Genomic DNA, 27925 nt, shown 5'->3' on the forward strand with positions numbered 1-27925 from the left:
TGATAATAACAGAAATATAGGAGAAATTTATTGACAAATTAGCACTTAACTCCTCCTTCATGAATGAGCTAAATTATACTACATGTTTTAGAGGCCCTAATGCCTCTTACTGAGTTTACACACTAAACATACATATCCCATAACATTCGACAAACAGATACTAATAAACATTAATCATACAAACTCTCCAGAAGCAATCACAGCACAATGGCGTTTCGCAGGCCGTCCCTTCTCATCATCATCGCATGGCTACACTAACACAGCTCACTTCTGTTACAAAAGCAATTCCCATAAAATATTTCAGTCAATAAAGCTAAGCTTTCACCTGAGGGCTGCAGAAATATGGAACTCGGACTCTCTTTGAGCCATCGGGTAGCCGTTTCAAGGGATAGTTATTTTCTACTGCTGAATAATCACTGCCCACCTGCACAGCATTGAACAAGAATGGGTGAGGTTTCTGCATTGCTTTCAACATCTAGACAAAGTTACAAGAAACATCATTTGAAATTGGGAAGAAGCAAAAGCCATGATTACCTGTGTCTCAATCTTTTTGATCAGCATGTTTTCACAATCAGATGCATACACACTTTTTAAATTGGTGCATTGAAGGAGCAGCCTCTCTGTGTCAAATGCAGTAGCAGTATCAGTGTCTAGTTCAAAGGAAACAATTGGTGTAGTTTACAGAGATATGGCATCGTCCAATAAATCAAAGAAAATACCTGGATGCAAGTTTCTGCATGAGTTGAGGTTCAATTCATAGAGGTTAGGGCAATTTAGATATAAGGCCTGCGTTGAGATTTCTCATGATTAGGTCATGATACAGGAACATATAAGCCAACAAGAAACCAATATGACAATCATGTTCATCTTACATCCAAACCAGAACAGCCCCATAAGCTAAGTTTCTTCAAACGGTTATGCTTGATTATCAACTTTTGGTATATTAGGTGCATCTTGCTATTGGGAGTTTTCTGTAGCTCAGAGTCAACATCCTCCTCGTCAGCGGACTTTTCACAATTCGGATCACATATAGTCATCCCACAGTCCAAAAGTTCCAGGCGAGGCAGCTGAGCAGCAGCAAATTGAATGCCACCTACAGACAAGGCATAAAAATGAGTTCCAACAAAAATGATTTGAGTAACATTTTATCAGAAAAAGAAGTCACATGGATGCAGCATAAATCATTACTCGAGGTGATGTTGGGGCAAAGAGCAAGTAGAAGTTTTGATAATGTTTCAGGGAAGACATTGCAGATCATCCCAAGACCACCGTCACTGATGCTAGACCTGTGATAAATTATGCAAATTTTAGAAATAAAACTATAAACATTTTCCCCCTTTAAGAAATCAGCTTAATCATATAATTGCCGCTATTGAATTGTTAGTGCCACGGACTGAAACATACCCACTTAGATCAAGCAGTTCCAACTTTGTGAAACTCAAAGCAATAGCTGCCACTGAGGCATCCGTTATTCCTGATCCAAGAACAAGAGAAAGCATCCGCAGTCCCCTGAAATGGAAGCAGATAAATTATAGGAAGGCTCAAATATAAAGGATTGATGAAAGGAAACAATATTTCACCACAAACCTCAAATTAGCAGCTGATAAAGCCAGAATGGCATCATGTGAAAGCAAAGCAGAAGCAATGTGGATGTTCTGAAGCTTCGGGCAGCTTCTTCCAAGACCGTCCATAACAGCAGTAAGATCAGTGGTGTCAGTCTCTAGGCGAGAGAAGTCCAAAGAAATCTCTTTCAAACTGGGGCAGTTAAAAACCTGTTCAAGACAAAGTACATATAAGACTACTAGATAATGTGGTAAGAGAACTGGTCTTAGACGAGCATATTACCATCTTTGAGAGTGAATGAAGATCGGAGAGCCAAAGACTAGACAGACTGGTTGAAGACAAAACAAAGCCTCCCAGGTTGGAGCAACCTTCCATCTTGAGACTGGTTAGACACTTCTTGTCTGATATAAAACGACTCAAATCATCCCTGGATGAGGACATATAATAGAATAAATTGTAATTAGTCCCTGGATGAAACTCAAGAGTTCTCAGCTCAACAGATTCACAATTATGGACATTAAAAAACTCAACTCATTCTTGAAGAGGTGCAGAGGATGGATCATATCCAGTTATTCACTACCAAATGATAAAAATAATGACAATCTATAAATTATGTTCTTATCTTTAGAATTGTTTCGTGATGATTTACAATTTAGGGTATACGGGCAGCTACAAACATATGTTTCTTACTTTCAAAGCAGAGCAAATTATTGAGAAATGAACAAGCCAGCTATCTTCAAGTCTAGCTCATGTAGGTAGGGAATAGATCGGTCAATTAACGTTCAAGATTTGGTAAGCCTTTACAAAGACTGAAACAATGGCAGATCCCTTAATTTCATGACTACAGCAACTATACACACAAAATCACTCATTCTATACCAGAAACAAAATAGAATGTAGACCAGCATCAAAGGCTTAGAATCAATACCCTGAGATCCGGTTGATGCAGGAATCGGATGTCAAGATCTCCAAAGACAGCAAATTAGGGCACGAAAATGCAATGCAGGCCAGCATTGTTGCATCAATATCACTGCAAAACCACAAGCACAAACACACAATCAGATCAAAGCAAAATAACCAATGACATTAAGCCTTGTCCTTAATTTTATTTAACAAATTGCACCTGCTAACCCCAAGCCTTAGGATCTAATAGTCATTTAATTTACCTTTTTAACTGAGATGAAAATTTAAATGTCCAATTAATCCCTTATTACGATTCATCAGGTTTTCTTATTAGTGATCTCTGAGTAATAATTTTGGATGGAACAGTTAAATTTATCCAGTGTGCTTGAAGATTGACCCGATCCCCTACATAAATGTTTAGATCTATCATCAGTTCCCGAAACCCTAACCTTTCGATTTTAAGAGAGAGTTTTAAAAGTCCAGGGCATTTCTGCAATACGGATCCAACAAATCCAATCTGCGCCTTCGCCGGAACCCTAAGCCGGAGCTCCTCCGCCGCCCGCCAAACCCTCCTCGTAGTCTCCCTCCACCCCCTACACACCCTCGCCGCCGACAGCATCCCCACAGGAGGCAATCTCCTCAAAACCTCCCACAAACAGCTCGCCGGAAGTCCACCCGCGCCGTCCAGATCCAGATCATCATCCACCTCCTCCTCCTCCTCCGCCAGCTCATCCACCGACTCCGCCACGGTAACATCGTCGAACGAGAGAGCTCTCCTCCGCCTCGGAGGCGGCGCCGGCCGGGAAACCGACGCCGGCGTCACCACCCCGACGGAGGCGGATCCGATTGAGGCGACGGCGGAGGACTCGGCGGCGAGTTTGGAGACTGGAGTGGAGAGTTCGTCGCCTTCGGCGGCGAAGGGGCAGATGTGGCCCTTCTTCGGAAGACCGCAGCGGCCGCAGTTGTAGCTGCCGCGCTTTTTGCCGCGCTTGATGAGGAAGGCGGCGTCGGAGATGGGGGTAGCGGGGTGGGGTTGATGGCTCTGCATTTGCGCGGTGAGGAGAGGAAAGCTATGGGCGAAAAGGGAGAGGCATAAATGGGGGCCAAAATTGAGCGCGAGAAATGGTGAATTTGGCGCCTCTGTTCGAAAAATTGGATTTGGTGCCAATTTCTTGACCTAATAGCGCCGCGTTTGGTTCCAATTTCTTGTTTTTTATTCCATTAGAAATGATGCTTAAATTCCAAATTTATTAAGAAATGGGATTTACGCGAATTTGGTATGTGTTGTGGGAATTCGGAATTTTAAACGGCAGGTTGTATTTGTGAGATTTGGATAGTAAATTTTAATGGATTTTCTTTAATTATCTGATTTTGCTGGAATTAAATATTTTCCATTTGTGTCTGATTTCATGACTGGGGATGTTGATTGCATCATTCTTCAAGAATTAATGAAAAAACAATTTAACGTATTTTTTTTAGAGAAATTTCGGAATATGGGTTTAAATTCGCTGACCTTTCGAGATAAGGGATTCAATTCGCTTACCTTTCGAAATATGGGTCCGACACATGCGAATTTTTCGGAATAAGGGTTTTACACCTTTTTATATTTCTTCTCTTCATTTTTCTTATTATTTTCCTTCCAATAATTATAGATTACTAAATTATCCTTTAACACATCCCTCAAAAATTTCATTTTACCCCCTCCAAACGATCCGCCTCCGCCTCCACCCTCCACTTCATAATTCCCAACAGCAGCTTCTGCTCTGCATCTCAAATGCGTCGTCTCTCTCTTCCTCCTTAAATTAAAACCCTAACTCATCTTCTACACTTCAATCCACCAATGGCTAAACCCTATAAACAAGGGCTAGTGTCTCTTCCAAATTCAATTGCTCTGCTCTTTCTCGACAAGTAAAAACCGCCTAATCACAAATTTTTATCTCCGCCACTTCCGATGCCTGTGATCACCTGCGGCGGCGCTCCGCTACCACTCTTTACGGTTGTGGAGTATCTCGGCCCTTCCAAGTCGAACGACCTCCTCCGCAAGTTCTCCGACAACTCCGCCTTGGAAATTTTCAACTACGCCCAGAGCTCCATCTGGTCCCCTCTGCTGCCCCCACACTGCGGCGCCGGCGTTTCAAGAAAGCTCACTTTTGAAGAAGAAGAACAAGTGGGCTTGCTTAAAAACACCAAGAAAATTGCTGGAAAAATCAAGAGGAAATTCACCGACTCTGTGCTTCATAAAGTGGAGGGTGGAGGCGGAGGCGGATCGTTCAGAGAGGGTAAAATGAAATTTTTTAGAGATTGGTTAAAGGATAATTTAGTAAATCTATAATTATTTTCAGGAAAATAATAAGAAAAATGAAGAGAATAAATATAAAAAGGTGTAAAACCCTTATTCCGAAAAATTCGCATGTCTCGGACCCATATTTCGAAAGATAAGCGAATTGAATCCCTTATCTCGAAAGGTCAGCGAATTTGAACCCATATTCAGAAATTTCTCTTTTTTTTATACTAATGGAAAGTAGTGCAATTTATTTTTACGGTTTCTTACAGTTTGAGAGTAAATAGGAAAATTGTTTAGTGTAAAAATTATGTACGGAAATAAATAAAAACGAACAAAAACATTATTGAGTTTACTCGCTGCCATTTCTCAATTAATTAGTTCACATTCACATCGATTACTCCGATTGAATAATAATGGATAATCCCAATCAAAAATACATACTCAAAACAAGTTAGGATCATGAATTCATTGTCTATTATTCATGCATCTTCTAAGTTAAAGATTTATTAACAAATCAAGAAACGATAAGTTAATACACCAAACGAAACTAGAAACACATAAAACATGGTGATCTTTCAGCTTTGATGGTGGTTCGTAACCGAATCGAAAGAGTTTTAATGTTTAATCTATTTTTCATTCTTTTCCTAATTATTCCTTGGTGTTTGTCGGAGATTTCATGAGATAAAGATGAAGGATACTTCAAATGAAAGATCGAGTTTAGGATGATGTAGAGATCATATTGATTGTAGAATATAATTATATCATGCAGATCTAGATGCGCACATAACAACCAATATAAAATATAAAAAGAGATATTAGTAGGATTTATACTGAACTGCACAAAAGGGTCCTAACTTTTCGCCGTGTAACAGCAGAGGCCCCTAACATTTAAAAATCACATCACATGTATCTAACAAAATATATAATCACAAATCGTGTATATTTTGCCATTTTCCGGACAAAAATGGCCAAATGGGCTGAAGGGCAGTTTAGACAATTTACCCACTAAACCTGCACCCTATACTGCACATAGTCTGCATGTGTAAGTCATGTCTTGTCAAACAGAATAGTAATCATATTTCCATTCTCCTATTTTCTTTCATCTTTCCCTCCCTCTCTAAATGATTTGCATTCGACACTGCCGTATAAACACTCTGTTTCTTTCATCTTTCATTTTCGTTGGCTTTCATATTTCCCTCTCTGAACATAATAGGCGATTTTATGTTGTTCGGCATCTGGGAATTTAGGGGATTGCATTTGTTGGCAGAAATTTCGGCATCTGGAATTTAGGGGATTTCATTTCTTCGACATCTGGAATTTAGGGGATTTCATCTGGATTTCGCTGAATTTAGGGTATCCACAAAGGTTTAGGCGATTTCATATGGAATTTTATTTTGCAATTGTTGGTTGATTTTTTTTGTTGTAGGGTTACTGTCGGGTAGACGTCACCACGGTTCGGAAACCGGCGGTTCACAGTTCGGAATCGCCGGTTCCGGTTCAAGATTTTCTTGAACCTGAACCGGCCCGTCCTAGCTTGGGCGGTTCCGGTTCCTGAACTGTGAACCGGCAACTTAAAAATTATAAATTACAAAAGACTTAAAGTCTTGATTACAATTTACAAATTACATATTCGAAACAAATGGGAGAAAAAAGAAATAAAGGAAAAGGCTTGAGCTCAACTTAAATTTAAAATTTAAGTTGAGATGCCTACGTATCCTCAATGCTCAATTGCATTTAGGAATCAAAGTCCACGTAGTTCTCTTACCTTGCTTACCTATTTGGCTTGATCGGAGGAATTGGCCTACTCTTCGTCGGGGAAGTAGTGTTGGTCGGGTTGTACTACTTTATTGTCCCAATCCGGTTCTTGGTCTCTAATTTCGGCGGAGCACCAATCATCAAGTAACATGGTGGCTTCCATGTTTTGCCCGGTGAGTCTATTTCTTCTGTCTTCCAAGACGTTGCCTCCAACACTAAAGGCGGACTCGACGGCGACAGTGGAAGCCGGAACCAAAAAGATCTCCTTGGCCATTGATGCAAGGATGAGAAAATCTTTCTCGTGTGATCCCCACCAATCTAGGACGTCGATTTGTTGGGGAACAGGACCTCCTTCTTCATCATTGAAAGAAAAGTGTGAGTCAAAATATAAATCTAACTCACTTGCCGAATTTGCCATCCTTCCTCCGCTGTTGTAGCCGTATAGGTCCGCCAATTAGGATTGGACGTCGGGGTCATCAACTTGGAAGAAGCCAAAGTTATAGGGGGAAAATGTGATTAAATTAAATAAAAAAATTTAAAAATTCAAATTTTTGAAAAACTAAAATTAAATAAAAAAAATCAAAATTTCAAATTTTCGAAAAATTGGCGGAACCGGTGGTTTTTTGGACGGAACCGCTGGTTTCGTCAACGGTTTCTGACGAAAACTGACGGTTCCACTGACGGTTTCTGAAAAGCCTAGTGTGTAGGTCGGAAATAGGCCTGAAAAACTGCCGGAACCGCCGGTTACGGTTTGCGCCCAATTGGAACCTGAACCGGCCCGGGAGAACCGGCGGTTCCGGGCACGGTTCGAACCGTCGCCGACGGTTCCGGTTCGGAACCGCCGGTGACGGTTCCGGGCCGGTTTGGACGGTTCGGTTCAGTTTTGGGACGTCTACTGTTGGGTATCTGAAAAACTATTTTGCAATTCTTGGTCGAATGTAATGGTTGTAGGGTTACAGTCGGGGCATCTGTAAAATTTTGCAATTATTGGTTGAAGTTTATAGTTGGGCGGAATTATGATTTCAGTTTTTGTGCTATGTGCTGCTATGTGCTATCTTTCGGCGAAATTGCATTGCAGATTTGAATTTTGTACTGGCAAATTGAATTCAGGTCGTGTTGCAATGTCTTCTTCTTCTCAATCTTTCGGTTCAAGCTTCAATTGGAATTGGCCTCGTCCTGAAACTGTGAATTGTAATCAGGATCTTGAGGCTGAGCTTGTGACATCTAGGACGACTGCTAACCCGGGTAGACGTTACTATCGCTGCCCAATATGGAAGGTTAAAATCATGAATTTTGTTCGTTTTTCCATTAATTTTGTTGGCAGAAAGATTAATGAGAAAGTATTATGCAGGAAGACGATTGCAAGTTTTTTCGATGGGTTGATGCGAGTCTATCCCCAAGCCAAGACAGTTACTTTCAGGGAGTGAAACTTGAGCGAGACCAATTCGAATCTGAACTTCGAGCCAAATCGCTACTTGAAGGTGTTCTGCAAGAGAAATTGCGCATGAAGAAATCTCTATGCTCAAAAACATCACCAGGCTTCCACAACGGAAGCTCATTACTCTCGAGCTTGAACGGGGTAAACTTTATGCCTCTCTTCTTCATACCCTCCAAATCCTCAAGGTCATCAATATCTTGTAGCTCATCCACAAATTCTTCCTCGAAAAGTGGGTTATCTGTCATGTTCCTCTTGTCCACGTAAGGCGAATACTTCCTCCGCCGTTTATCCCCTGACCCCCTGACCCCGGCTGGTCTTCGCCTTTACCCGGCTGCTCTTCGCCGTCACCCGATTGGTCTACATTCTCTGGCTCCTGTCTCGCATGTTGTTGTTGGAAAATGGATTTGTAATATGAGGTGAAAAGTTGCTCATCTCAGCACATGTGTGCCAACGAGATAAAATGGTCCATCTCATCATCTTCATCATCAGTCGGCGGTCCTTCGTTATGGAGATGGCAGCCGCCCGGAACGTACTCAAACGATGGAATGTATAACCTCCTCTTGAGGTTCTACTCCCGGCCCATCATGTACTTCCAGTCCACCCTGTACTTCGGGTCCAGCTTGCACTTCCGGTCCACCCTACACTTCAGGCCCATCATGAACTTCATGGCCAGCTTGTTCCACATCACGTTCAAGTCCGGACATTAGCAATTCATCCGGAATCTCCTCGATAATGGGAACTTCCGACTGCAGTTGACATTGAGGTTCGGCTGAAAAATCCAGGGTCGGGTTGTACACACTATCGTCAACATGTTGAACATCTTGACTTTGAATAGATTGCCCCATCTGATTTAACATACAATCACAAATGAACACCATACATACAAACATAAATCACAACTCTAGTACAGAGGTGTGCACTAACCTCTGCCACGCTATCAGGGTCTACAATTGATTCATCCCCATGCTGCCCAATCTGACCAAAAGATGAATCACATATGAATACCAAACATAAATAACAAATCACAAACATAGACCACAGTGGTGTACTAACCTCTGCAGGGTCTACAACTGCTTCAACCTCAACCTCAGGTTGTATAACGCGTTCACCATGTCTAACTTGTTCAACTCCATCTTCTACCTCAACCTCAACTCCATCTTCGCATGCAAGGATCTCTCCTTGTCCAATAACTCCATCAACTGCATCATCCTCTTCAACCTCCACCACAACAGCTTCGACTTGTTCTGCACTACATGATGCAAATGCATCCATCAATTTCTTACGTGCTGTTTCCTCTTCCCTCTTCCATTCGCGACGTTTGTCTTCTAATCTTTTGGTCAAATACTCTTCAAACTCGACATCCCTAGGGTACCACTCAAGCGTCAATAATGGTGCCGATGGTTTCCTCCGCTCCTCGTGCTGATGTTTCTTCCTTTTCGGTTTACTCTTCGGCACAATTGGTTCCGGTTCGTCAAGCTCTTCAATGACCACAGTGGGTTTTTTACAAGCATTCACAAATTTTGAAACTCCCCCGCTTCTTCCTTTCGCTTCTTGAGCAAGGCGGCCGCCTCTGTCATCTCCACGAGATAAATGTGAACTAGCTTTGTGCTAGTAGCCGCGACTTCAAGAAAAGGGGCCAGATGTGGATCATCAGTAATGGGCAGCAATGTACCTCCTATTTCCATGCCCATACAGCCATAACTGTACCTTGGATGAACGTAATAGAACTCACATATGGTTTTCCTATTGTACCCCAACCGCAACACCATGCTGGAAAGATCTAAGAGCTCGAATTGGCGAATCCAGCAATAGTCAAAGAATGTCAATTTCCCCCCAACATACTTCTTCTGTCCATTGATTTCGAAGATTGACCCTCCGTGATGAAAAGCGACGGAAAACATCCAGGCACGGTCCCCTGTTAGGGTTTGTATATAGTTAGAAAAATTCCAAATTTAAACCAACAAATTTCACATATCAAGTCCTAAATCACAGTCAAAACAAATTCTCAAACGCGACGACATCAAAACAATTTCACAAAACCTCTCAATTTTCGGAGCCCTAAATCACAGTCAAAATCGCTTGCTTGGAATTTTAAATTTGAACTTACTATATTCTTCTTCAGGAACAAAGAAATCCAGTCGAGGATCGCGAATGCTCTATGTTTCTGGATCTACCTCGATTATCTCCAGTCCTCGACCCCTTCTACCGTATCTAGGTGATGCCGGAGGTGATGGTGATGAAGACGATGGCGTTGGCGGCTTCTTTTTGCGCCTTGAAGAACTACGTGTATGAGGACGCTCTAGCGGAACTTCGTCTCCGTTTTGGAGGCATTGATGAAAATGGCGTGAAAGGCAGCGGCGTTTTCCGAGAATGAGTAGAAAATTGTGGTGAGATAGGGTTATGCCAGACGAAAATGATGAAGTGAAAGTGGATTGGATGGAAATAAGAAAGAGAAGCAACCGCCTAAGTGTTTTGGCGAATTGGCAAAATTTTAGAAATTGCAATGCAGGTCTGAAGCGTGGGAAGATAATAGGGGACAAAAGACATGCTTTTCTGTCACATCAATTGCTTTTCGCCATCACGTCAACAGTACATGCAGCAGCCAATGCAGTGGCGGCCATACAGAAGGACGATTTTGCCCTTCCAAGCCCTGAGGGTGTTATGGTCCGAAAAAATATGATTTGTGATTATATATTTTGTTAGATACTTGTGATGAGATTTTTAAATGTTAGGGGCCTCTGCTGTTACACAGCGAAAATCTAGGGCCCTTTTGTGCAGTTCACTCTTTATACAATTGTTGTCTTTAACGATTTCATGTACTTTCTCCACGTATTGATTCCTCCAATTTGATCTTAGTTCTTCTAACCTACAAGACTTGTCAACGTATAGCTAGAAGAAAAATACTAAGAGAAAGAGAGATGTGGTGATTGAAGGAAATACTTACTCATTTAAATTTAATTCAGACTATTTATTAACTTTTTAAAAAAAGAGTAACATATTTTCGAGTATAAGTTATGTAGCCATTTTGGTAAATGTACTCATTGCGCCCGCCATTGAATCTCAAATTTCGTCATTTCAAAATGTCCACCATTATAGTATGTCTTATTTTACTTGTTAATAGTATTCCCTCCGTCTCATAGTAGATGTCACTTGAGAGATGGCACGAGATTTTAGGAGATGTTATTTTGTGTGTTAAGTGGCTGACGTGACCATGAGAAACCATGAGGCTTCGTCAATAGTTTTTGCCATTACAACAAAGTGTTTTCGCTCTGAATCGTCAACAACCATGAGAAACCTACAAGGGGGAAGCTATACTTTGTTTGTGAAAGAAACGAGTGTTGTTTTTTCAAGTGGTGCAAGCCAATTGACGAAGACGACGCCGTGACTTTGTTGTTCTCACTGCCCAAAACCGAATGGGATAATTTTGGTTAGATGTGTCATCAACCAAGGAGAGTAATTGGGCCATAGAGAAATTAGGTATTGTTGTTGTAACAACCCGAGTTTTCGTGCACATGTTTTGGAGCATAAAATAAAAATTGGACGAAGAGATGATTGGCTTTATTTTGTACGTGTTAAGTTGGAATTAAACTTAAGTGAAGGACTTGACTTATGTTTGGTTCTTTTGCCTTATGAATTAAAGTGCAAGGTATTTCATATTTGTGAACTACAATGGTTGGGAGAAGAGAATGCCAAGAATTTAACAATATAAGTGAGAGGGTGGTGATAAAATGCAAACTCTATAAATTGTACAAACTCCAAACTCTTCAACACAGTGTTAAATTTCAAGATTTTGATGTCAACACAATGTCAACACGCTATCAACCATTGACACTGTGTTGACATTTTCTGTTGCTATTATTTTGTCAACTGTTGGAATTTTTCAACGGTCTAGATCATAGTTCGGAATTCGTACAATATTTAAAATTTGCATTTGATTATATCCCATAAGTGAGATATGTACAGATATGTACTACACGCATACATGCTATATACACATGAATAGATGTACCGAGTGTTTATTGGAATTTATTTAAATAAAGATTGATGTAGAAAAACTATCTTTCATGAAAAAGATTACATGGAAATCTTGGTGTTGGAACAAGTAGAGAAAACATATCTACTTTACAAAAGAGCTTTTGCTTCATTAGAAAGCTAAAAGGAGTAAAGAGACAAAAGTGGGATTTGCTAAATCTACTAGAAATCTTCTACACCCCCACAATGTGCCAAATTATTTTTCTTCCCCAAGCACCAAGGATGAGAGCATAGATTCTTTTAGACTCCTAGGGTAGCTATAGCCTCCTCTTCAACCTAGGAAGTAGGAAGAGGCGAGGAACTTAGCTTAGTGTTGTTCCGCCAAGGAGAGAGTGAATGGCAACATCTTTGATCAAAACATAGATTAATTTAACCAAAAAATTATAACTTTATATTTAAAAGTGGGAAAATAAACATCCGACCATAGATGAGAATCGAAACATAGATTAATCTAACTAAATGCTAAAACATTCTATAAGTTACACTTTACTAATAAGAATTAGATACACCAAAAATAATGATTCAAGGTGTTCCAACACTAACATATGAATAATTAGCTATTATTGTCCCAAGAACATAAAAAGCTATAATTTTTTGGGTGGTACTCATTTATGAAGAAGAAACCTTCAGGCATCACAGCATAATAGCTATGCCCCATTACGTTCGTCTCAACATCGATTATGATCCCACTACGCGTCATAAACACGAAAACCCTTGCCGTTTCCTTTCCAATGGAAACAAAAATGAGAACAAATTGGCTAAAGGATTTTCACAAAATGAGAATAGATAATTTACACCTGGGGGCGAGTGTATGGTATTGGTATACCAAATCAACGTCTTTAGACTAACAATGCATTTGTAAAGGTGGGGAATTCGAAGGAAGATGGAAAGCGAGCCTTGTCCTTTATGTTCTATTTGAAACGACATGAGAACACAGTAGCCAAAGGTTTTAGACAGAATGTGAATCGATATTCTACATTTATGGTAAGATTATTGTATCCCAATCATCATCCTTCGAATAGCAATGCAATTGTAGAGTTGGGGATTTCGGAGGGAGACTGGCTCACAATGTAAACACCATATTTTAATAAAATGTAATAGTTAATTTTTAGATAATACTGCGCTGAATTATTTAGTTTTTTGTTAATCTGTTAGATTATTTTAAATAAATAAAATCATAACTTTTATAATAATTCAATATACTAAAAGTATCATAATAATAGCAAGAATTATTGTCATAATAAAGTTTATAAAATATCATTCAATACTTTTATGTAATATACAATTTATTATAGTTTAGTTTGGTGTTTCAATTTAAAAATAGAGTTCAAAATCTTGACATTTAGGAATCGTATTCCCAGTAATCATTTTTCCCGACAACTCTACTTTCTTAGTCAAACAAATAAATCCAAATCGTTTCATTTCTATCGAAAAATAACTTTGTTATTTTTAAGCCATTTTCCTTATTTACTAAAATGAAATGAGATACTCGAAATATATAAAAGAAATTAAGATAAGTCGGACGAGGAGAAGAGAGTATATAAAAGTATCACATATATATCATAATCTCAATACAACATACACGTGATATCATTATCGACCACTAAATTATTTATAAAAATTTCAAAGAAACCCTAATTACATGAGGTATTAGGATATTCTGCATTCTGCGTGAGATCAGGATATCCCAAATCATTCTCCCGAAAAGCAATGAACACTTAGAGGTGGGAACCTGTAGGGAGACTGTTTCGAATATAAACATCATATTTTGTAGTAAAACAAATAGACCGAGATAATGTTGCTTGGAGTAAAAGTGATGAAGCGATGAGAAGAAATAAGTTGTATTTCATCATGGTACTTTCTTTCAAATATTGGTTGATTGTGTGAGGTTTTGCTACTTTTGAAGTGACTGTATTTATAGATCTAAGTTCACCATCGGACATTGACTAATGAGTAGTGTTTGATGTATTTTTTAAATGTAAAAATTATCCCAAGTTGAAGAGATGAATGAGCATTCATTACAGATTACTAAGGGATTACTATAGATTATTTTAGATCAAATAAAACTAACTTTACATGAACTTTAATTTATGGGAATATTGTTAGAAAGCCATGAATTGTGGTCAACATAACAACTTTGAAAATGGATGATAAAAATTATCAATTTTAATACTTTACTTAAATTTCCCATGAAGTATAGTTTGAATAAAATAGATCTAATTGGTATATTTAGTCATAGGAAAAATGAGGAAAGAAAAGGTTAAAATTTATGGTTTTTATGGCTAATTTTTAAATTTGCAGGATATAACATAATTTGGCTGATATTCATGGTTTTTCCCGGCAATTTTCCTTAATTTATTAACAGACGGCCTATAGATAAAATGAGTACATCATATGAATTTAAAAGTGGTCTTAAAGTTCATCATTATTCCAAAGTATGCAAATCTCCCAACCCGATATGGATAAATATGTTTTGACAAAAGCGCATCTTTCGTGGCAATGCCATTGACCTTACATGTAATCTTAAAAATCATCTTACATGACCTATATTTGATGGTCTCTCAAGAGATAAAGTGTGTACATCCCAACCCGTCGACTTTACATGTGATCTTAAAAAATATCTTTTATAAGTGTGCAATTCTCCTGATTTGACCGGAATAAAATTGTTCTGGTTAAAAGGTATCTTGCGAGGCAAGTCGTGATTTCTGCGCGGCAATGACCGATTTTAAGCCGAAAGACGCCATTTCGTTGGTCATTTAACTCAATTTGATCCCTAATTTTTAAATTGATTCATTCTCTTTTTACACGGATTTGACACGAATCGGCGTTAAAGATAGAACACCATTTAAATGTAGAACGCAAAACCAAAATAATATTCGGATTTTGAAATGAACTAAACAATCTAAAAATTAATTAGGTCATTTTTAAGATCCAAATGACCATATTGAACTAATAATGAAGTAACAAAGATCTTAATGGTCTCCAAGAATGAACTACTTTCATGTAATTATGTGTTCGGTGTTTAAGATTAGTTATGTGTTGATCAGATACCACCCACACATCACACATGTCTTCTTTATTTACCATTTTTTTCATTTATAAAAAAAATTTAACCGCAATATTATAATTTTATATTTAAAAGGGAGAAAATAAACATCCGACCATAGATGAGAATCGAAACATTGATTAATTAAACTAAATACTAAAACATTCTATAAGTTACACTTTACTAATATGAAACAGATACACCAAAAATAATAATAATTCAAGGTGTTCCAACCCTAACATACGTATAACTTGCTATTATTGTCCCAAGAATATAAAAAACTCTAACTTTTTGGGTGGTACTCATTTGTGAAGAAGAAACCTTCAGGCATCACATCATAATAGCTATGCCCCATTACGTTTGTCTTGACATCAATTATGATCCCACTTCACGTCATAAACACATAAACCCTTGTCGTTTCCTTTCCACTAGAAACAAAAATGAGAACAAATTGGCTAAAGGATTTTCACAAAATGAGAATCGATAATTTACACCCGCCGGCGAATATATGGTATTAGTATCCCAAATCAGCGTCTTTAGACGAATAACGCCCTTGTAGAGGTGGGGAATTCGGAGGAAGATGGAACGCGTGCCTTGTCCTTTCTGTTCCATTTGAATCGACATTAGAACATAGTAGCCAAAGGTTTTAGACAGAATGTGAATCGATATTCTACAGTTGGGGTAAGATTATTGCATCCCAATCATCATCCTTCGAAAAACAATGCAATTGTACAGGTGGAGATTTTGGGGAGAGACTGACTCACAATGTAAACACCATATTTTAATAAAATGCAATCGATAATTTTTAGGTAATACTGTGTTGAATTATCTAGTTTTTTGTTAATCTATTAGATTATTTCAAATAAATAAAATCATAATTTTTATAATAATTTAGTATATTAAAATTATCATAATAATAGCAAGAATTATTGTCATCAGAAAGATGATAATATATTCTTTAATACTTACATATAATATAAATTTTATTATAGTTTAGTTTAGTATAGTTTAGTTTAGTTTAGTTTCAATTTAAAAATAGAGTTCAAAATCTTGATATTTAGGAATCGTATTCCCAGTAATAATTTTTTCCGGCAACTCTACTTTCTTAGTCAAACAAACAAATCAAAATCGTTTCATTTCTACTGAAAAATAACTTTGTAATTTTTTAAGCCATTTTCCTTATTTACTAAAATGAAACGAGATACTTGAAACATACAAAAGAAATTAAGATAAGTCGGACGCGGATAAGAGAGTATATTAAAGTATCACATATATATCATAATCTCAATACAACATACACGTGATATCATTATCAACCAATAAATTATTTATAACAATTTCAAAGAAAACCTAATTACATGAGGTATTAGGGTTTCAATCACATAAAACCCTTCCTTGATTTGGTGGGTAAACATTTAAGAAGTGGAAACCATCATTCGCTACAGAATAATAGCATATTCCACTATTGCATAGTTCATAACCTCCATCAGTTGCATCGTAAACATAGAATGACTTGTCCTTTCCATTCCACTAGAAATGACACGCGAACATAGTAGCCACAACGTTCTCACAGAAGTCGAAATGATATTCTGCATTCTGCGTGAGATCAGGATATCGACTTCGAGTTTGGGAAGAGAATACGACTTCGAGTTTGAGACGGAGGAGGGATGTGAATTGAAATTGGGGAAAGTAGAAAGAGAGAGTGAGGAGTGTCGATGGGTTAGAGAAGAAGGAATTTGGTCAGCTCCTCTTCCACTCATTTTATTTAAGTTGGGCCAAGTAGTTAAATGGGAAATTTGGGCCAGTAAGCTGCTGGGCCGAGAATTATTTAAGCTTGGATGGACTTGATTAATTGTTGATGGACTACAATTTAATTATTGCTTGGGCCTAAAGAAGTTATATGGAGTGATGCAATATTACTACTTAATTATTGGGACTAGTCCCATTTAAATAAATTAGGAAGTGGGCCGATGTTTTGTGGATGGAAAAAATGAGTTGAGAAATTAATTAATTGGGCTAGAAATTATTAGAAGAGAATGGAGCATGGGCCAATTTAATTGGCAGTTGGGCCGAGGATAATTGTTGGGCTTGAAAATTCATTTTGTTTGGATGAGATTAATTTAAGAATGGAGTTTGGAGCTTAATAGATCAATTTCCGAATAACTTATTTAGATTCCAAAGAAGGAAAGTATTAAAGTTAGAAAATAAGTGCCCAAGTAATTGTGTCAGAGAAAATAGAATTTCTCCGGAATTAATTAAAGAAAATAATTAAATCCTACAACTTAGTAAAGCTTGAGGGAGGATTAGAGACCCTAAGAGATGAGACTGAGATATAGGTGCTATCCAATAGGATGCATGCATTCTTTTCTCAAGAGAAATAATTCAAATACTAATTAGCATGCTACCCTATTTATTTTCAAATGATAAATTGCTCAAGACGAGTGAGGCCAAAGCAAGTAATTAAGTTGAGGAATAAGCATACCAGGAGGGCTTTCTTTTAATATCCAACACATTAGTGTGGATATAAATCAAATACTTGTGAAATTATGAAATATCATCTTTTCTCAAAATGGAGCTGTGATTATTTTCAAGATGTTGTCATGCCATAAATGTTTGTTTTGATGATGCTTATCTGTGGGGCTAAGTGCCTCTTTTGTTTTGGTAACCCCAAAACGTACATCGAATTCGGGTCTGAGAGTAGGTAAAATCCCAACACAGACTTGTGTACACGTTGAAAGCCATGAGCCATCGAGAGGGTTGGCCGGTTCTGTGTCCGTGGAAGGTGGCCACCTTCTCGGCACGATGGAATGGAATGATGGGTGACTGTGGGAGGTGGCCACCTCCCCGGCACTTGAATGTTTAGTATGGCGAATTATGAATGATGAATGAACTTAATCTGCAGACGAACTTTTAAGATAAAAAATGAATTTAGTATGCTCGTACCTAGGGGTGGGTCGGTACGGTATACCGTACCGACCGTGCCATACCGCATAACGTACCGGATATTACGGTATGTCAAAATTCCATACCGATACCGTACCGAATTTTCGGTATACCGTTACCATACCATAATAACGGTATGCGGTATGGTAATGGTATACCGAAAAAAACCTATTGTATCCAAAATATTTATAAATGTAATATATATATTACATTTAATTTTTTTAAAATTTAAGAGAATTCTATTTTTAAATTTTTTTAATATAATATATATATAAATGAAATATATATTATAACATATTTAATATTAATATATATATATATATATATAATCTATCGGTATACTTGTATACCGTGGATTCGGTATACCGCGGTATAGAAAAATTGATACCGTTACCGTACCGAAACACTGCGGCACGGTATCATACCGTACTGAAAACTGCGGTATACCGAAAAATTGGTATTTTTGGTATTTTTCGGGTACGGTAAGTCCGGTATTTCGGTATAATTTCCCACCCCTACTCGGGCCTTTTAGGAAAAACCCCCGTGTGATATTATAGATGGATGCCAACTATATAATGTATGTTTTGCTTTTCGGCACGTGTCCACTGAGTACTCCTGTACTCAGCCCTGCATGTATTTATAAATGTGTAGGTTGAACGTCAAGACGGAGGAGTAATGATCGGAGTCGATGTTATTAAATAATCACGTGGATCTTCCAACGATTCGTGTCTTCATACACGAAGTCGTTTTGCAAGGACTTATTCCGCTGTGTTTTTGTTAAGTCAGAATTGTAGAATCTCACCATCGAACTCTGATTTATTTGATAAGATGTTTATACTATTTTCAAGACCATGTAATTGAATACTTTGCTTCTATTTTATGACATTGATCGACTTGACTTTCGCGCAAATTCTCAAGTTCTACCCCTTTTCTTTCCCCGTTCTTTAATCCTTCTTATTAATCGCGGTTTACCCGCTTTCGCCATCCTTAGCAAAATGCGGTCGTGACATTTACAATCGGATGAAAGCATGTTTAGATGTAAATCTTTTCAATCAAACTAAATAGATTTCCGCTGCAAAACCAACACAAGAATATACAAAAAATTATTTGCCAATCTCTCTCTTCTTCTCAACTCCTTTTGCCTCTTTCTTCTCCCAAAATTCCGAATTAGTGTGGTGATATATCTTTGTGTTACTTGTGATACGCTCGGATTTTGCAATGTTTTAAGGTCATTATTTGGTCCATTTTGAGTGTCAAAGTTGCATTACATGTCCATTAATTACATGTTTTATCTATTAGGGTATTTTGACGTGTTTTGTGAGAAATGTGCAAAATAGAGCTAAAAAGATAGAAAAAGTCGAAGATGGAAATCTGGAGTATTCAAGCAGTCCAGCGGTCCGTTGTAACTCAGCCAGTGACTGTTGGCTGCCAACGACCGCTGAACAGGTAGCGGTCCACTTCGAACAAGTTGAGCTGAAAAGAGAAACACACTAAGCGACCGATGGGTTGTGTGCAGCGACCGCTCCGGGAGATCCAGTAACTACGGGATGATTGCCAGCGACCGTTGAAACAAGTGCAGCGACCGCTGCACAAAGTGCAGCGGCCAGCTGGAAAAACGCTGCGCACAGAATTTACCTACTTTTTCTCCAAGATTTACCATATTGTGCTGAATATTTGTCATATTAAGAAGCATGAAATTGAAGGCTATAAATACCCCCTCAAGCTTCATCAAAAGGATCTTCGGCTACATAATTTCCAGAGATAATATTTGAGAGCACTTTCATTGTTCATCAAGGTCAAAGGTGTTTAAAGAAGGATTCAAGAGAAGATCAAGACTGCAAGATTCAACCTTTAGGTTCCATCATCATAGTTCTTATGTTTTCTTTGTTTTTCCTACAAACCTTATTTTTAGCTTATTCAATCATGTGTAACTAAATTCATAGAATTATAGGGATGCGTTAGTAACGACTTTGGTTATACAATTCTTATTTATTTAATATCCGTTTTTTCATTACTTCGCTTCTATTCTAAGTGTTGGATAATTGGTTCACGTTTGAGTTACACATTCTGTGATGATCTATTGGCTTGCAACATAATCGTGAGAGAAGGTTTGCAAGTTAGAAGAGCTTAGTTGACGTTACAATTAACTTCACTTAAAATGACAATGTTAATTGAGAGCGAGAACATTAAGAGTCTTAGGAGCTTTTAGGAGTTATTAATATAGGATTGACGCCCCTAGTGTCTGTATTCCCCTTTGTGCCGCATGGACAATATATTTGTGACTCGATCTAGTGAAGTAGGAACCGTGCTAGGGTATTGTAGTTGGAATTTGTATAATCATAACTGTTAAAAGCACATCCCTAGAATTCCCCTTCTCATTTGTTTAATCTCTGTATTTTTATCTGCAATCGTTATTTTCTCTTGTTTTTATATATTTTATTTTCAAAAACAAAATTTCTTGTTTTTCCAAATAGTAGAAGAAGCTTAGTAGAAGCTAGACAGTCTGTGATAGTTTTCCATGTGTTCGATATCTCGTACTGACCATTAGTTATTCTTATATACTCTGTACACTTGCAGGTTTATTTAGTGCTAATAAAAAGTGTATCAACCTACCACAAGGTAACATGAGTATAATTTTTTTTATTGGTAAATAAACAAAATTTAAAGCATTAAGCATTACACAATAATTTAATTAATATTTTATAAAAATATCCAAATTTGTAATTTAGAGTTAAAAAGATCAAATATTGTTGTTTTTTTATAAACCAAAAATCTCAAACCACAAAAATGGTGATGGAGAGTACAAGATAGAAACAATCCAACAACTATAAAAAGATAAACACAAACACAAATATAAACGACATGATTGCCAGTAAATTGGCGTGGAAAGGGATTACATTAACATTGTTTATACAGTATTCCCTCCATCCCATAAAAATATGGGCAATGATATGGCACAGGAATTAAGACGAAATTGGTAAAGTAAGAGAGAAGATGAGAATGATATGGTAAAGTAAGAGAGAGGAGAAGAGTGGAAGTTAAAGTAGTATTAGTGGATAGTGGAACCTATATTATTAAATTGATATAACTTTCTAAAAAACGAATGCACATATTTTTGTGGAACGAACGAAAATGAAAAGTGCACATATTTTTATGGGATAGATGAAGTAGTAATTTTTATTTAGAATATATTATCTCTAATATTAATAACAACAATGATTTTTTAATTCATAACAACTGTCGCAATTTTCGTAACAATCACTTTTAAAGCGAGAGTTTTATAAATGGGCCAGAAACTAATTAATACTACTATTTGTTATCATATTTGAGGTGTATAATTATTAAGTAGTGAATTGCATTAGTTTAAAATGAAGAAATGAGCCGTCAATATTTTTAGTGTTATGGTTGGGCTTTAGTGTTGGAGTACTAAAAGAGAGTAATATTATGGCTAGCTATGGTCTTATTAGGCTGGTTCACATTTTTTATAGAAAGGAAATTAAAAAAGAGGCCCACTTAAGCTAAATATTGGAAAAGTATACAAGTATAGAGATGCCCAAGGTTTTAGGTTCCGGCGTTTAACCGCGGAACCGAAACCGGCATCGGAACCATGACTTTTTTTTTAAACCGGAACCGCCATATTTTGAACCGCGGGCCGGTTCCGGTTCCAAAATTTTACGAACCGAAACCGTGCCGGAACCGCCGGTTCTGGACGGTTCCAAATCGGAACCGTGAAAAACCGTCGAAAAACTGTGAAATCTAACCGGAACCGCGAAAAACCGCCAAAAACTGGCGGTTTGGAACCGGAACCGAAACCGCCGATTTTCGAACCGAAACCGGAACCGTGAAATAGCCTCACGGTTCGGTTCCGGTTCCACATTTCTCGAAACCGGAACCACCAGTTTACGAACCGTGGGCTTGTCTATACAAGCACATTCAAAATAATAGTTCAAGTTAAAGAAAAATAATTAAAACATAATTATTTTTTTGAAATAAATAGAAAAGTGTTGGAACATAGTATCACTTATTCGGTTACTTAATGTGACTTGTGATGGATCAACATCAAGGCTGGGACAAGGATTGAGCTTGATCGAGCTCATTAACACAACAGCTTACAGTAGCCGTCCGATTGAAGTTAGTTAGGATCTTTTAATCTTAGCCGTTGGTTTCTTACTAGCCGTTAAGATTGAGTAGTAGTATAAATAGTTGTTTTAGTTTGTTTGAGCAATTAATAGCTCATTTTGTATCTTCCAGATTTAATCCGCAATCAATAAGAGTTTCTTGTTTCTCAAATTGAACTTCATCTTCCTCGAGTGTTCTTGCGTTTGATTCTAACAATTGGCGCCGTCCGGTGGGAAAGCTTGAATTATCGATTACGTGTAGAATCGATTGGTATTGGTTGGAATCGGATCCACGACGCAAGAGATGGCTTCAAGATTCGAAGCTGATAAGTTTACGGGCAAAAACGACTTTGCCTTATGGAGAATGAAGGTTCGTGCTCTGCTTACACAGCAGGGATTGTCCTCGGCTTTGACAAAGGAGGTCAAGAAAGGAACTGAAGAGGGGGTTCCGGATGCAAAATTGGCCGCGAAGGAAGAAGAGGTCGAGGCGAAAGCGTTCAGCACGATAATATTGTGTCTCGGGGATAAAGTTTTGAGAGAGGTATCCAAAGAAACGACAGCGGCAGGTATGTTGGCAAAACTTGAAGATCTATACCTTACAAAATCTTTAGCGAATAGATTGCTTATGAAACAGCGATTGTATTCGTACAAATTTGTGGATGGAAGACCAATTTTAGAGCAGCTAGAGGAATTCAATAAGAATGTTGATGATCTTGAGAACATTGATGTTTCTATTGGGGATGAAGACAAAGCTATCTTGTTATTAAACGCACTTCCTCAAAGCTATGATCAGGTGCGTGATGCAATCCTATATGGCCGGGAGAAAACCGTCACGCTTCTTGAGGTACAATCGGCTTTAAGATCTAAAGAATTGCAGAGAGGAGATGCAAGAATCAATGATCCTGCATCAGAAAGTCTAAATATCAAGAAGTTTAAGGGAAAGAAGTTCTTCAAGAAATCAAATGAGCCATATAAGCCAGCTTTTCAGTCTGATCAGAAGGAGACTCGTGCTTGTTTCTGGTGTAAAAAGCCCGGTCACTTGAAGAAAGATTGTCACGGTTGGAAAAAGAAAATGGCGGAGTTGGGTGGGAAGGCTGTGAATACTGCCCAGGCAGTGGTTGAAGATGAAGCTCCAGTAGCTTTGAATGTTATGGAGCATATGGAGAATGGTTCTTGGATCATGGACTCCGGTTGCAGCTTTCACATGACTCACAACCTCCACTGGTTTGATGATATAAAGGAAATAGCTGGCTCTGTAATTCTTGGTAATGATCAAGTTTGTGAAGTAAAGGGTATAGGGACCATAAAATTAAGAGCTGAGAATGGTCGAGTTATTATCTTGGGTTCTGTCAGATTTATACCTGCTGTTAAGAGGAATTTGGTGTCACTTGGTTCTCTTGAGAGTAAAGGATGTAGAATGGTATCTGAAAATGGTGGAATGACAGTAAGCAAGGATGGGAAAGTGATCATGGAAGCCAAGAGGAGAGGCAGCTTGTATTACATGGATGCTACTGTCATGGTAAATAATCTGAGTGAAGCTCATGTTGCAATATCTGATAGCTTGAAAGTTTGGCATCAGAGACTTGGCCACCCTGCCATGGGGACAGTGAAGGAGCTGGTTAAGAGAGGTTTTGTCCGGTGTGAGGATTCTGGAGTTGATCCTACTGAATGTGAAGAATGTGTGTTGGGAAATGCCAAGAAACTGCCATTTCCCAAGGCAGTGCACAATTCTACAAAACCATTGGATTATGTCCATAGTGACTTATGGGGACCAGCTCAAGTGAAGCCTATTGGTGGGGGGGAGATACTACATGAGCATTATAGATGATTTCACAAGAAGAATCTGGATTTACATACTGAAAGAAAAATCTGAGGCTCTGGCTAAATTCAAAGATTGGTGCATTGAAGTGGAAGCTGAAAAAGGACAGAAACTTGGCTGCTTAAGGACTGATAATGGTTTAGAGTTTGTGTCTGGTGATTTTGATACATTCTGCAAATCCAAAGGCATCAAGAGGCATAGAACCGTGCCTATGAATCCACAACAAAATGGAGTGGCAGAGAGAGCCAACCGCACCATCCTTGAAAGAGTGAGATGTATGTTGATAGCAGCCGGGTTGGAGAAGAAATTCTGGGCTGAAGCAGCCTCTACTGCAGTGAAATTGTTGAATATGTGTCCCTCATCAAGTATAGATGGAGATATTCCAGATGTAAGGTGGTTTGGGAGACATGGAAACTATGAAAGGCCCAGGACTTTTGGTTGTAGGGAATTTGCACACATCAAGCAAGGAAAATTGGAGGCTCGGGCTCTTAAATGCATTATGATTGGATACCAACCAGGAGTAAAGGGGTATAGATTATGGTGTGTGGAGCCTGGGAATGGCAAGATTATCATCAATAGAGATGTTGTCTTTTGGGAGTATGATCTGCCTTTCAAGAAGAGATCTGTGATACTGAGCATGAGGTGACTTCAAGAATTGAGGTGGAGCTTGGTGAGAATGAACAAGATCAAGATGATGAAATCACAGATGTTCATGATGATGCTACTGGTATTTCACAATCTCCACAGCAGACACATCAGTCTATTGCATCCAATGACAGAAGCTGGAAGTTGGCAAGAGATAGAGTCAGAAGAACCATCAAGCCATCTACCAAATATTCTGATGCTGAATTTCTATTTTTCTGTCTGATGGTGGCAGAGGAAGTAGAATACTCGGAGCCCAGTACATATGAGGAGGCTATGCAGTGTAAAGAGTGGGAGAGTTGGATGCAGACAATGGTGGAAGAAATTGACTCACTACTTAAAAATGGTACTTGGGTACTAGTTGAGAAACCGAATGGAAGAAGGGTGGTGAGTTGCAAGTGGGTCTTCAAGAAGAAAATTGAAGGTGCTGATGGGGATAAGGTGAGATATAAAGCCAGATTAGTGGCTAGAGGATTCACACAAGAGTATGGGATCGATTATGATGAGAGAAAAGTATGTTTGCTGCAAAGGAGTATCTATGGATCAAAGCAAGCAAGCAGGCAATGGCACATGAAATTCAATGATCATGTGATGAGAAATGGCTTCACAAGGTCGGCTTATGATGAGTGTGTTTATATAAAGAAAGCAGGTGGAGCTGTGGTTGCATATCTACTATTATATGTAGATGATATGCTCTTGGCTGGAGCTGATCTGGAAGAGATAAGGAAAGTGAAGATTGATCTCAAGGTTGCTTTTGAGATGAAGGATCTGGGACCCGCAAGAAGGGTTCTTGGTATGTCTATAGTGAGAAAGAGAGAGAGGAGACATATATTCTTGACTCAATCTGACTATGTTTCAAGACTAATCAGTAAGTTCAAGATGGGTAATGTGAGAGAGGTTTCAGTTCCAATGGGGCAGCATTACAAGTTAACTACTGAGCAAATGCCAAAATCTGATGAAGAAAAGAAAGAAATGCAGAATATTCCCTATGCAAACATCATTGGAAGTGCTATGTATGCGATGATAGGCACACGTGCAGACATAGCTCAAGCAGTCTCTGTGACCAGCAGATACATGTCAAACTATGGAAAAGAGCACTGGTCTGCTTTAAAATGGCTGATAAGATACTTGAAGGGTGCCACAGATATTGGAATTATGTTTGATGGAGTGGCTGCTTGTGAGGGTGATGCTTTGGTTGGCTGGAGTGACTCTGATTATGCAGGGAATCTTAACACCAGGAGGTCCCAATCAGGTTACTTATTTACTCTATATGGTTCTGTGATAAGTTGGAAGAGTAGCCTTCAAGGAGTGGTTGCCTTATCAACTACCGAGGCAGAGTTCATGTCTCTAACAGCAGCAGTTAAGGAGGGGTGTTGGCTAAGGGGAATTCTGGAGGATTTTGGTGTAAGTCAGAAAGTTGTGAGCATTGGTTGTGATAACAACAGTGCATTATGTTTGGCAAAGCATTCGGTTTACCATGAAAGAAGTAAGCACATTGATGTGCGGCTACAGTTCATAAGGGAGAAGATTGAAGAAGGAGAAATAAGGGTGTTTAAAGTAGACACTTCTGAAAATCCAGCAGATATGCTGACTAAACCTCTACCAAAGGCGAAACTGGATTTATGTATGAGGTTAGTTGGTTTGCAGAGGGAAATCAAGGCTGAGTGATGGCTGATGCTTGATGATTGAGCCATCAAGGTGGAGTTTGTGACTTGTGATGGATCAACATCAAGGCTGGGACAAGGATTGAGCTTGATCGAGCTCATTAACACAGCAGCTTACAGTAGCCGTCCGATTGAAGTTAGTTAGGATCTTTTAATCTTAGTCGTTGGTTTCTTACTAGCCGTTAAGATTGAGTATTAGTATAAATAGTTGTTTTAGTTTGTTTGAGCAATTAATAGCTCATTTTGTATCTTCCAGATTTAATCCGCAATAAATAAGAGTTTCTTGTTTATCAAATTGAACTTCATCTTCCTCGAGTGTTCTTGCGTTTGATTCTAACACTTAATTAATCGATAAAGGAGTGTTATAGAAACACTTTTAATCATAAGAAGATAAGCTTTTAACACGATTACTTTTACGTAAAAGAACAATAATTTTTTATACCATTTTACTTTAATGTAATGGACAATAATTTTTTGTTTGGAGCTTATTACATGTTCTTAGATAAGTTATTAGTATAAAATTAAAATCTTACGATCTCCTAATATGGAAAGAGGTACCTGAATTAGGATAACTTAGCAAATTAAGTGAGGCAATTTAAATAAAACAATTAAAATACATTATTTATTACTACTAAAATGGGACGAGGCACTAGATATATGACAATAAAAAAAATAAAGTAGCATTTCGAACCAGTTAGAGAAAGTATATAAAAATCATATATATATATATATGGATGTATTCATTTCCTTTTTGTATCTTTTGTTCTATTGTTCTTTTTAATTTCAGCCCCACGATTTTGTCATCCGACGGTTAGATTGATGTCACGTGTCATTTAATAATGCAGATTTTCAGTTGAATAATGCACACCGACTAATAATGCACCATTATAGTGTAATAATGCAGATCATCACATCCATCCAATTCAAGGATCCAAGGGTTGTGATCTGATTGAAGCTTGGACTGAAAAGTTGCGAAGGACCTTAACACACCCCTATATATATATATATATAGGGTTGTGATCAATTGAGATTTTTTAGCCTAATTGAGAATTGAGATGCATTATAAGTCACTCATTTTTATTAAATGAGTGGTCCAGAATTTGCCACATGGAAAATATTTTTACATTAATTAATTGTGAAAGGGCATATTTGTAATTTCATCATATATTTTATTTAATAAATATTTTTTTATTTTTTTAAAAAAAATTATTTTTTTTTCGATTTTTTATTTTTTTATTTATTTTATTTTATTTTTTTTTTGTCAACTACATATACAATTCATGTCAACTACACACATGTAATGTCAACTACATATACAATTCATGTCAACTACACACATATAATGTCAACTACATATACAATTCATGTCAACTACACATATATAATGTCAATTATAAGCTGTTGACATTTGATGTGCAGAGCTATTGACATTTGATGTGCAGACTACACATCGTAGTTGACATAATGTCTCAGTAGTTGACATCGCGCGAAAATTTAAAAAAAATTTAAAAAAAATTAAAAAAAATTAAAAAAAATTAAAAATATTAAAAAAATTAAATTTTTTTAGTTGTTGACATTTTAATACGAGTTGTTGACATTTGATATTCTGGCTATTGAAATGAAATGACGATAACACCCCTTAGTTGACATAATCTACTTGCAGTTGACATTTCAAAATGAGTGGCTGAAAATGCATCTCAATTCTCAATTAAGTTAAA

The 27925-nt window shown here is 37.8% G+C and overlaps 1 protein-coding gene across 2 annotated transcripts; it reads right to left on the bottom strand.

Moving 5' to 3' along the window:
- On the bottom strand, positions 1-3694 carry LOC121765991 (F-box/LRR-repeat protein 17-like). Of its 2 annotated transcripts, none has more exons than XM_042162310.1 (11): positions 2916-3694; positions 2492-2593; positions 1846-1990; positions 1588-1772; positions 1405-1509; positions 1189-1286; positions 873-1093; positions 720-786; positions 535-620; positions 326-424; positions 1-254 (listed from the first exon to the last, which is right to left on the bottom strand). In XM_042162310.1, the coding sequence occupies exons 1-11, from the start codon at positions 3512-3514 to the stop codon at positions 198-200; spliced, it is 1764 nt and encodes a 587-aa protein (XP_042018244.1). In that variant the 5' UTR covers positions 3515-3694; the 3' UTR covers positions 1-197. The 2 variants fall into 2 exon arrangements, with proteins under 2 accessions (XP_042018244.1, XP_042018243.1); XM_042162309.1 differs by having other exon boundaries at positions 1-249; positions 2916-3692.
- Positions 3695-27925: the final 24231 nt, after the last annotated feature.

Source organism: Salvia splendens, chromosome 14 (genome assembly GCF_004379255.2).
Source record: "Salvia splendens isolate huo1 chromosome 14, SspV2, whole genome shotgun sequence".
Lineage (NCBI taxonomy): Eukaryota > Viridiplantae > Streptophyta > Magnoliopsida > Lamiales > Lamiaceae > Salvia > Salvia splendens.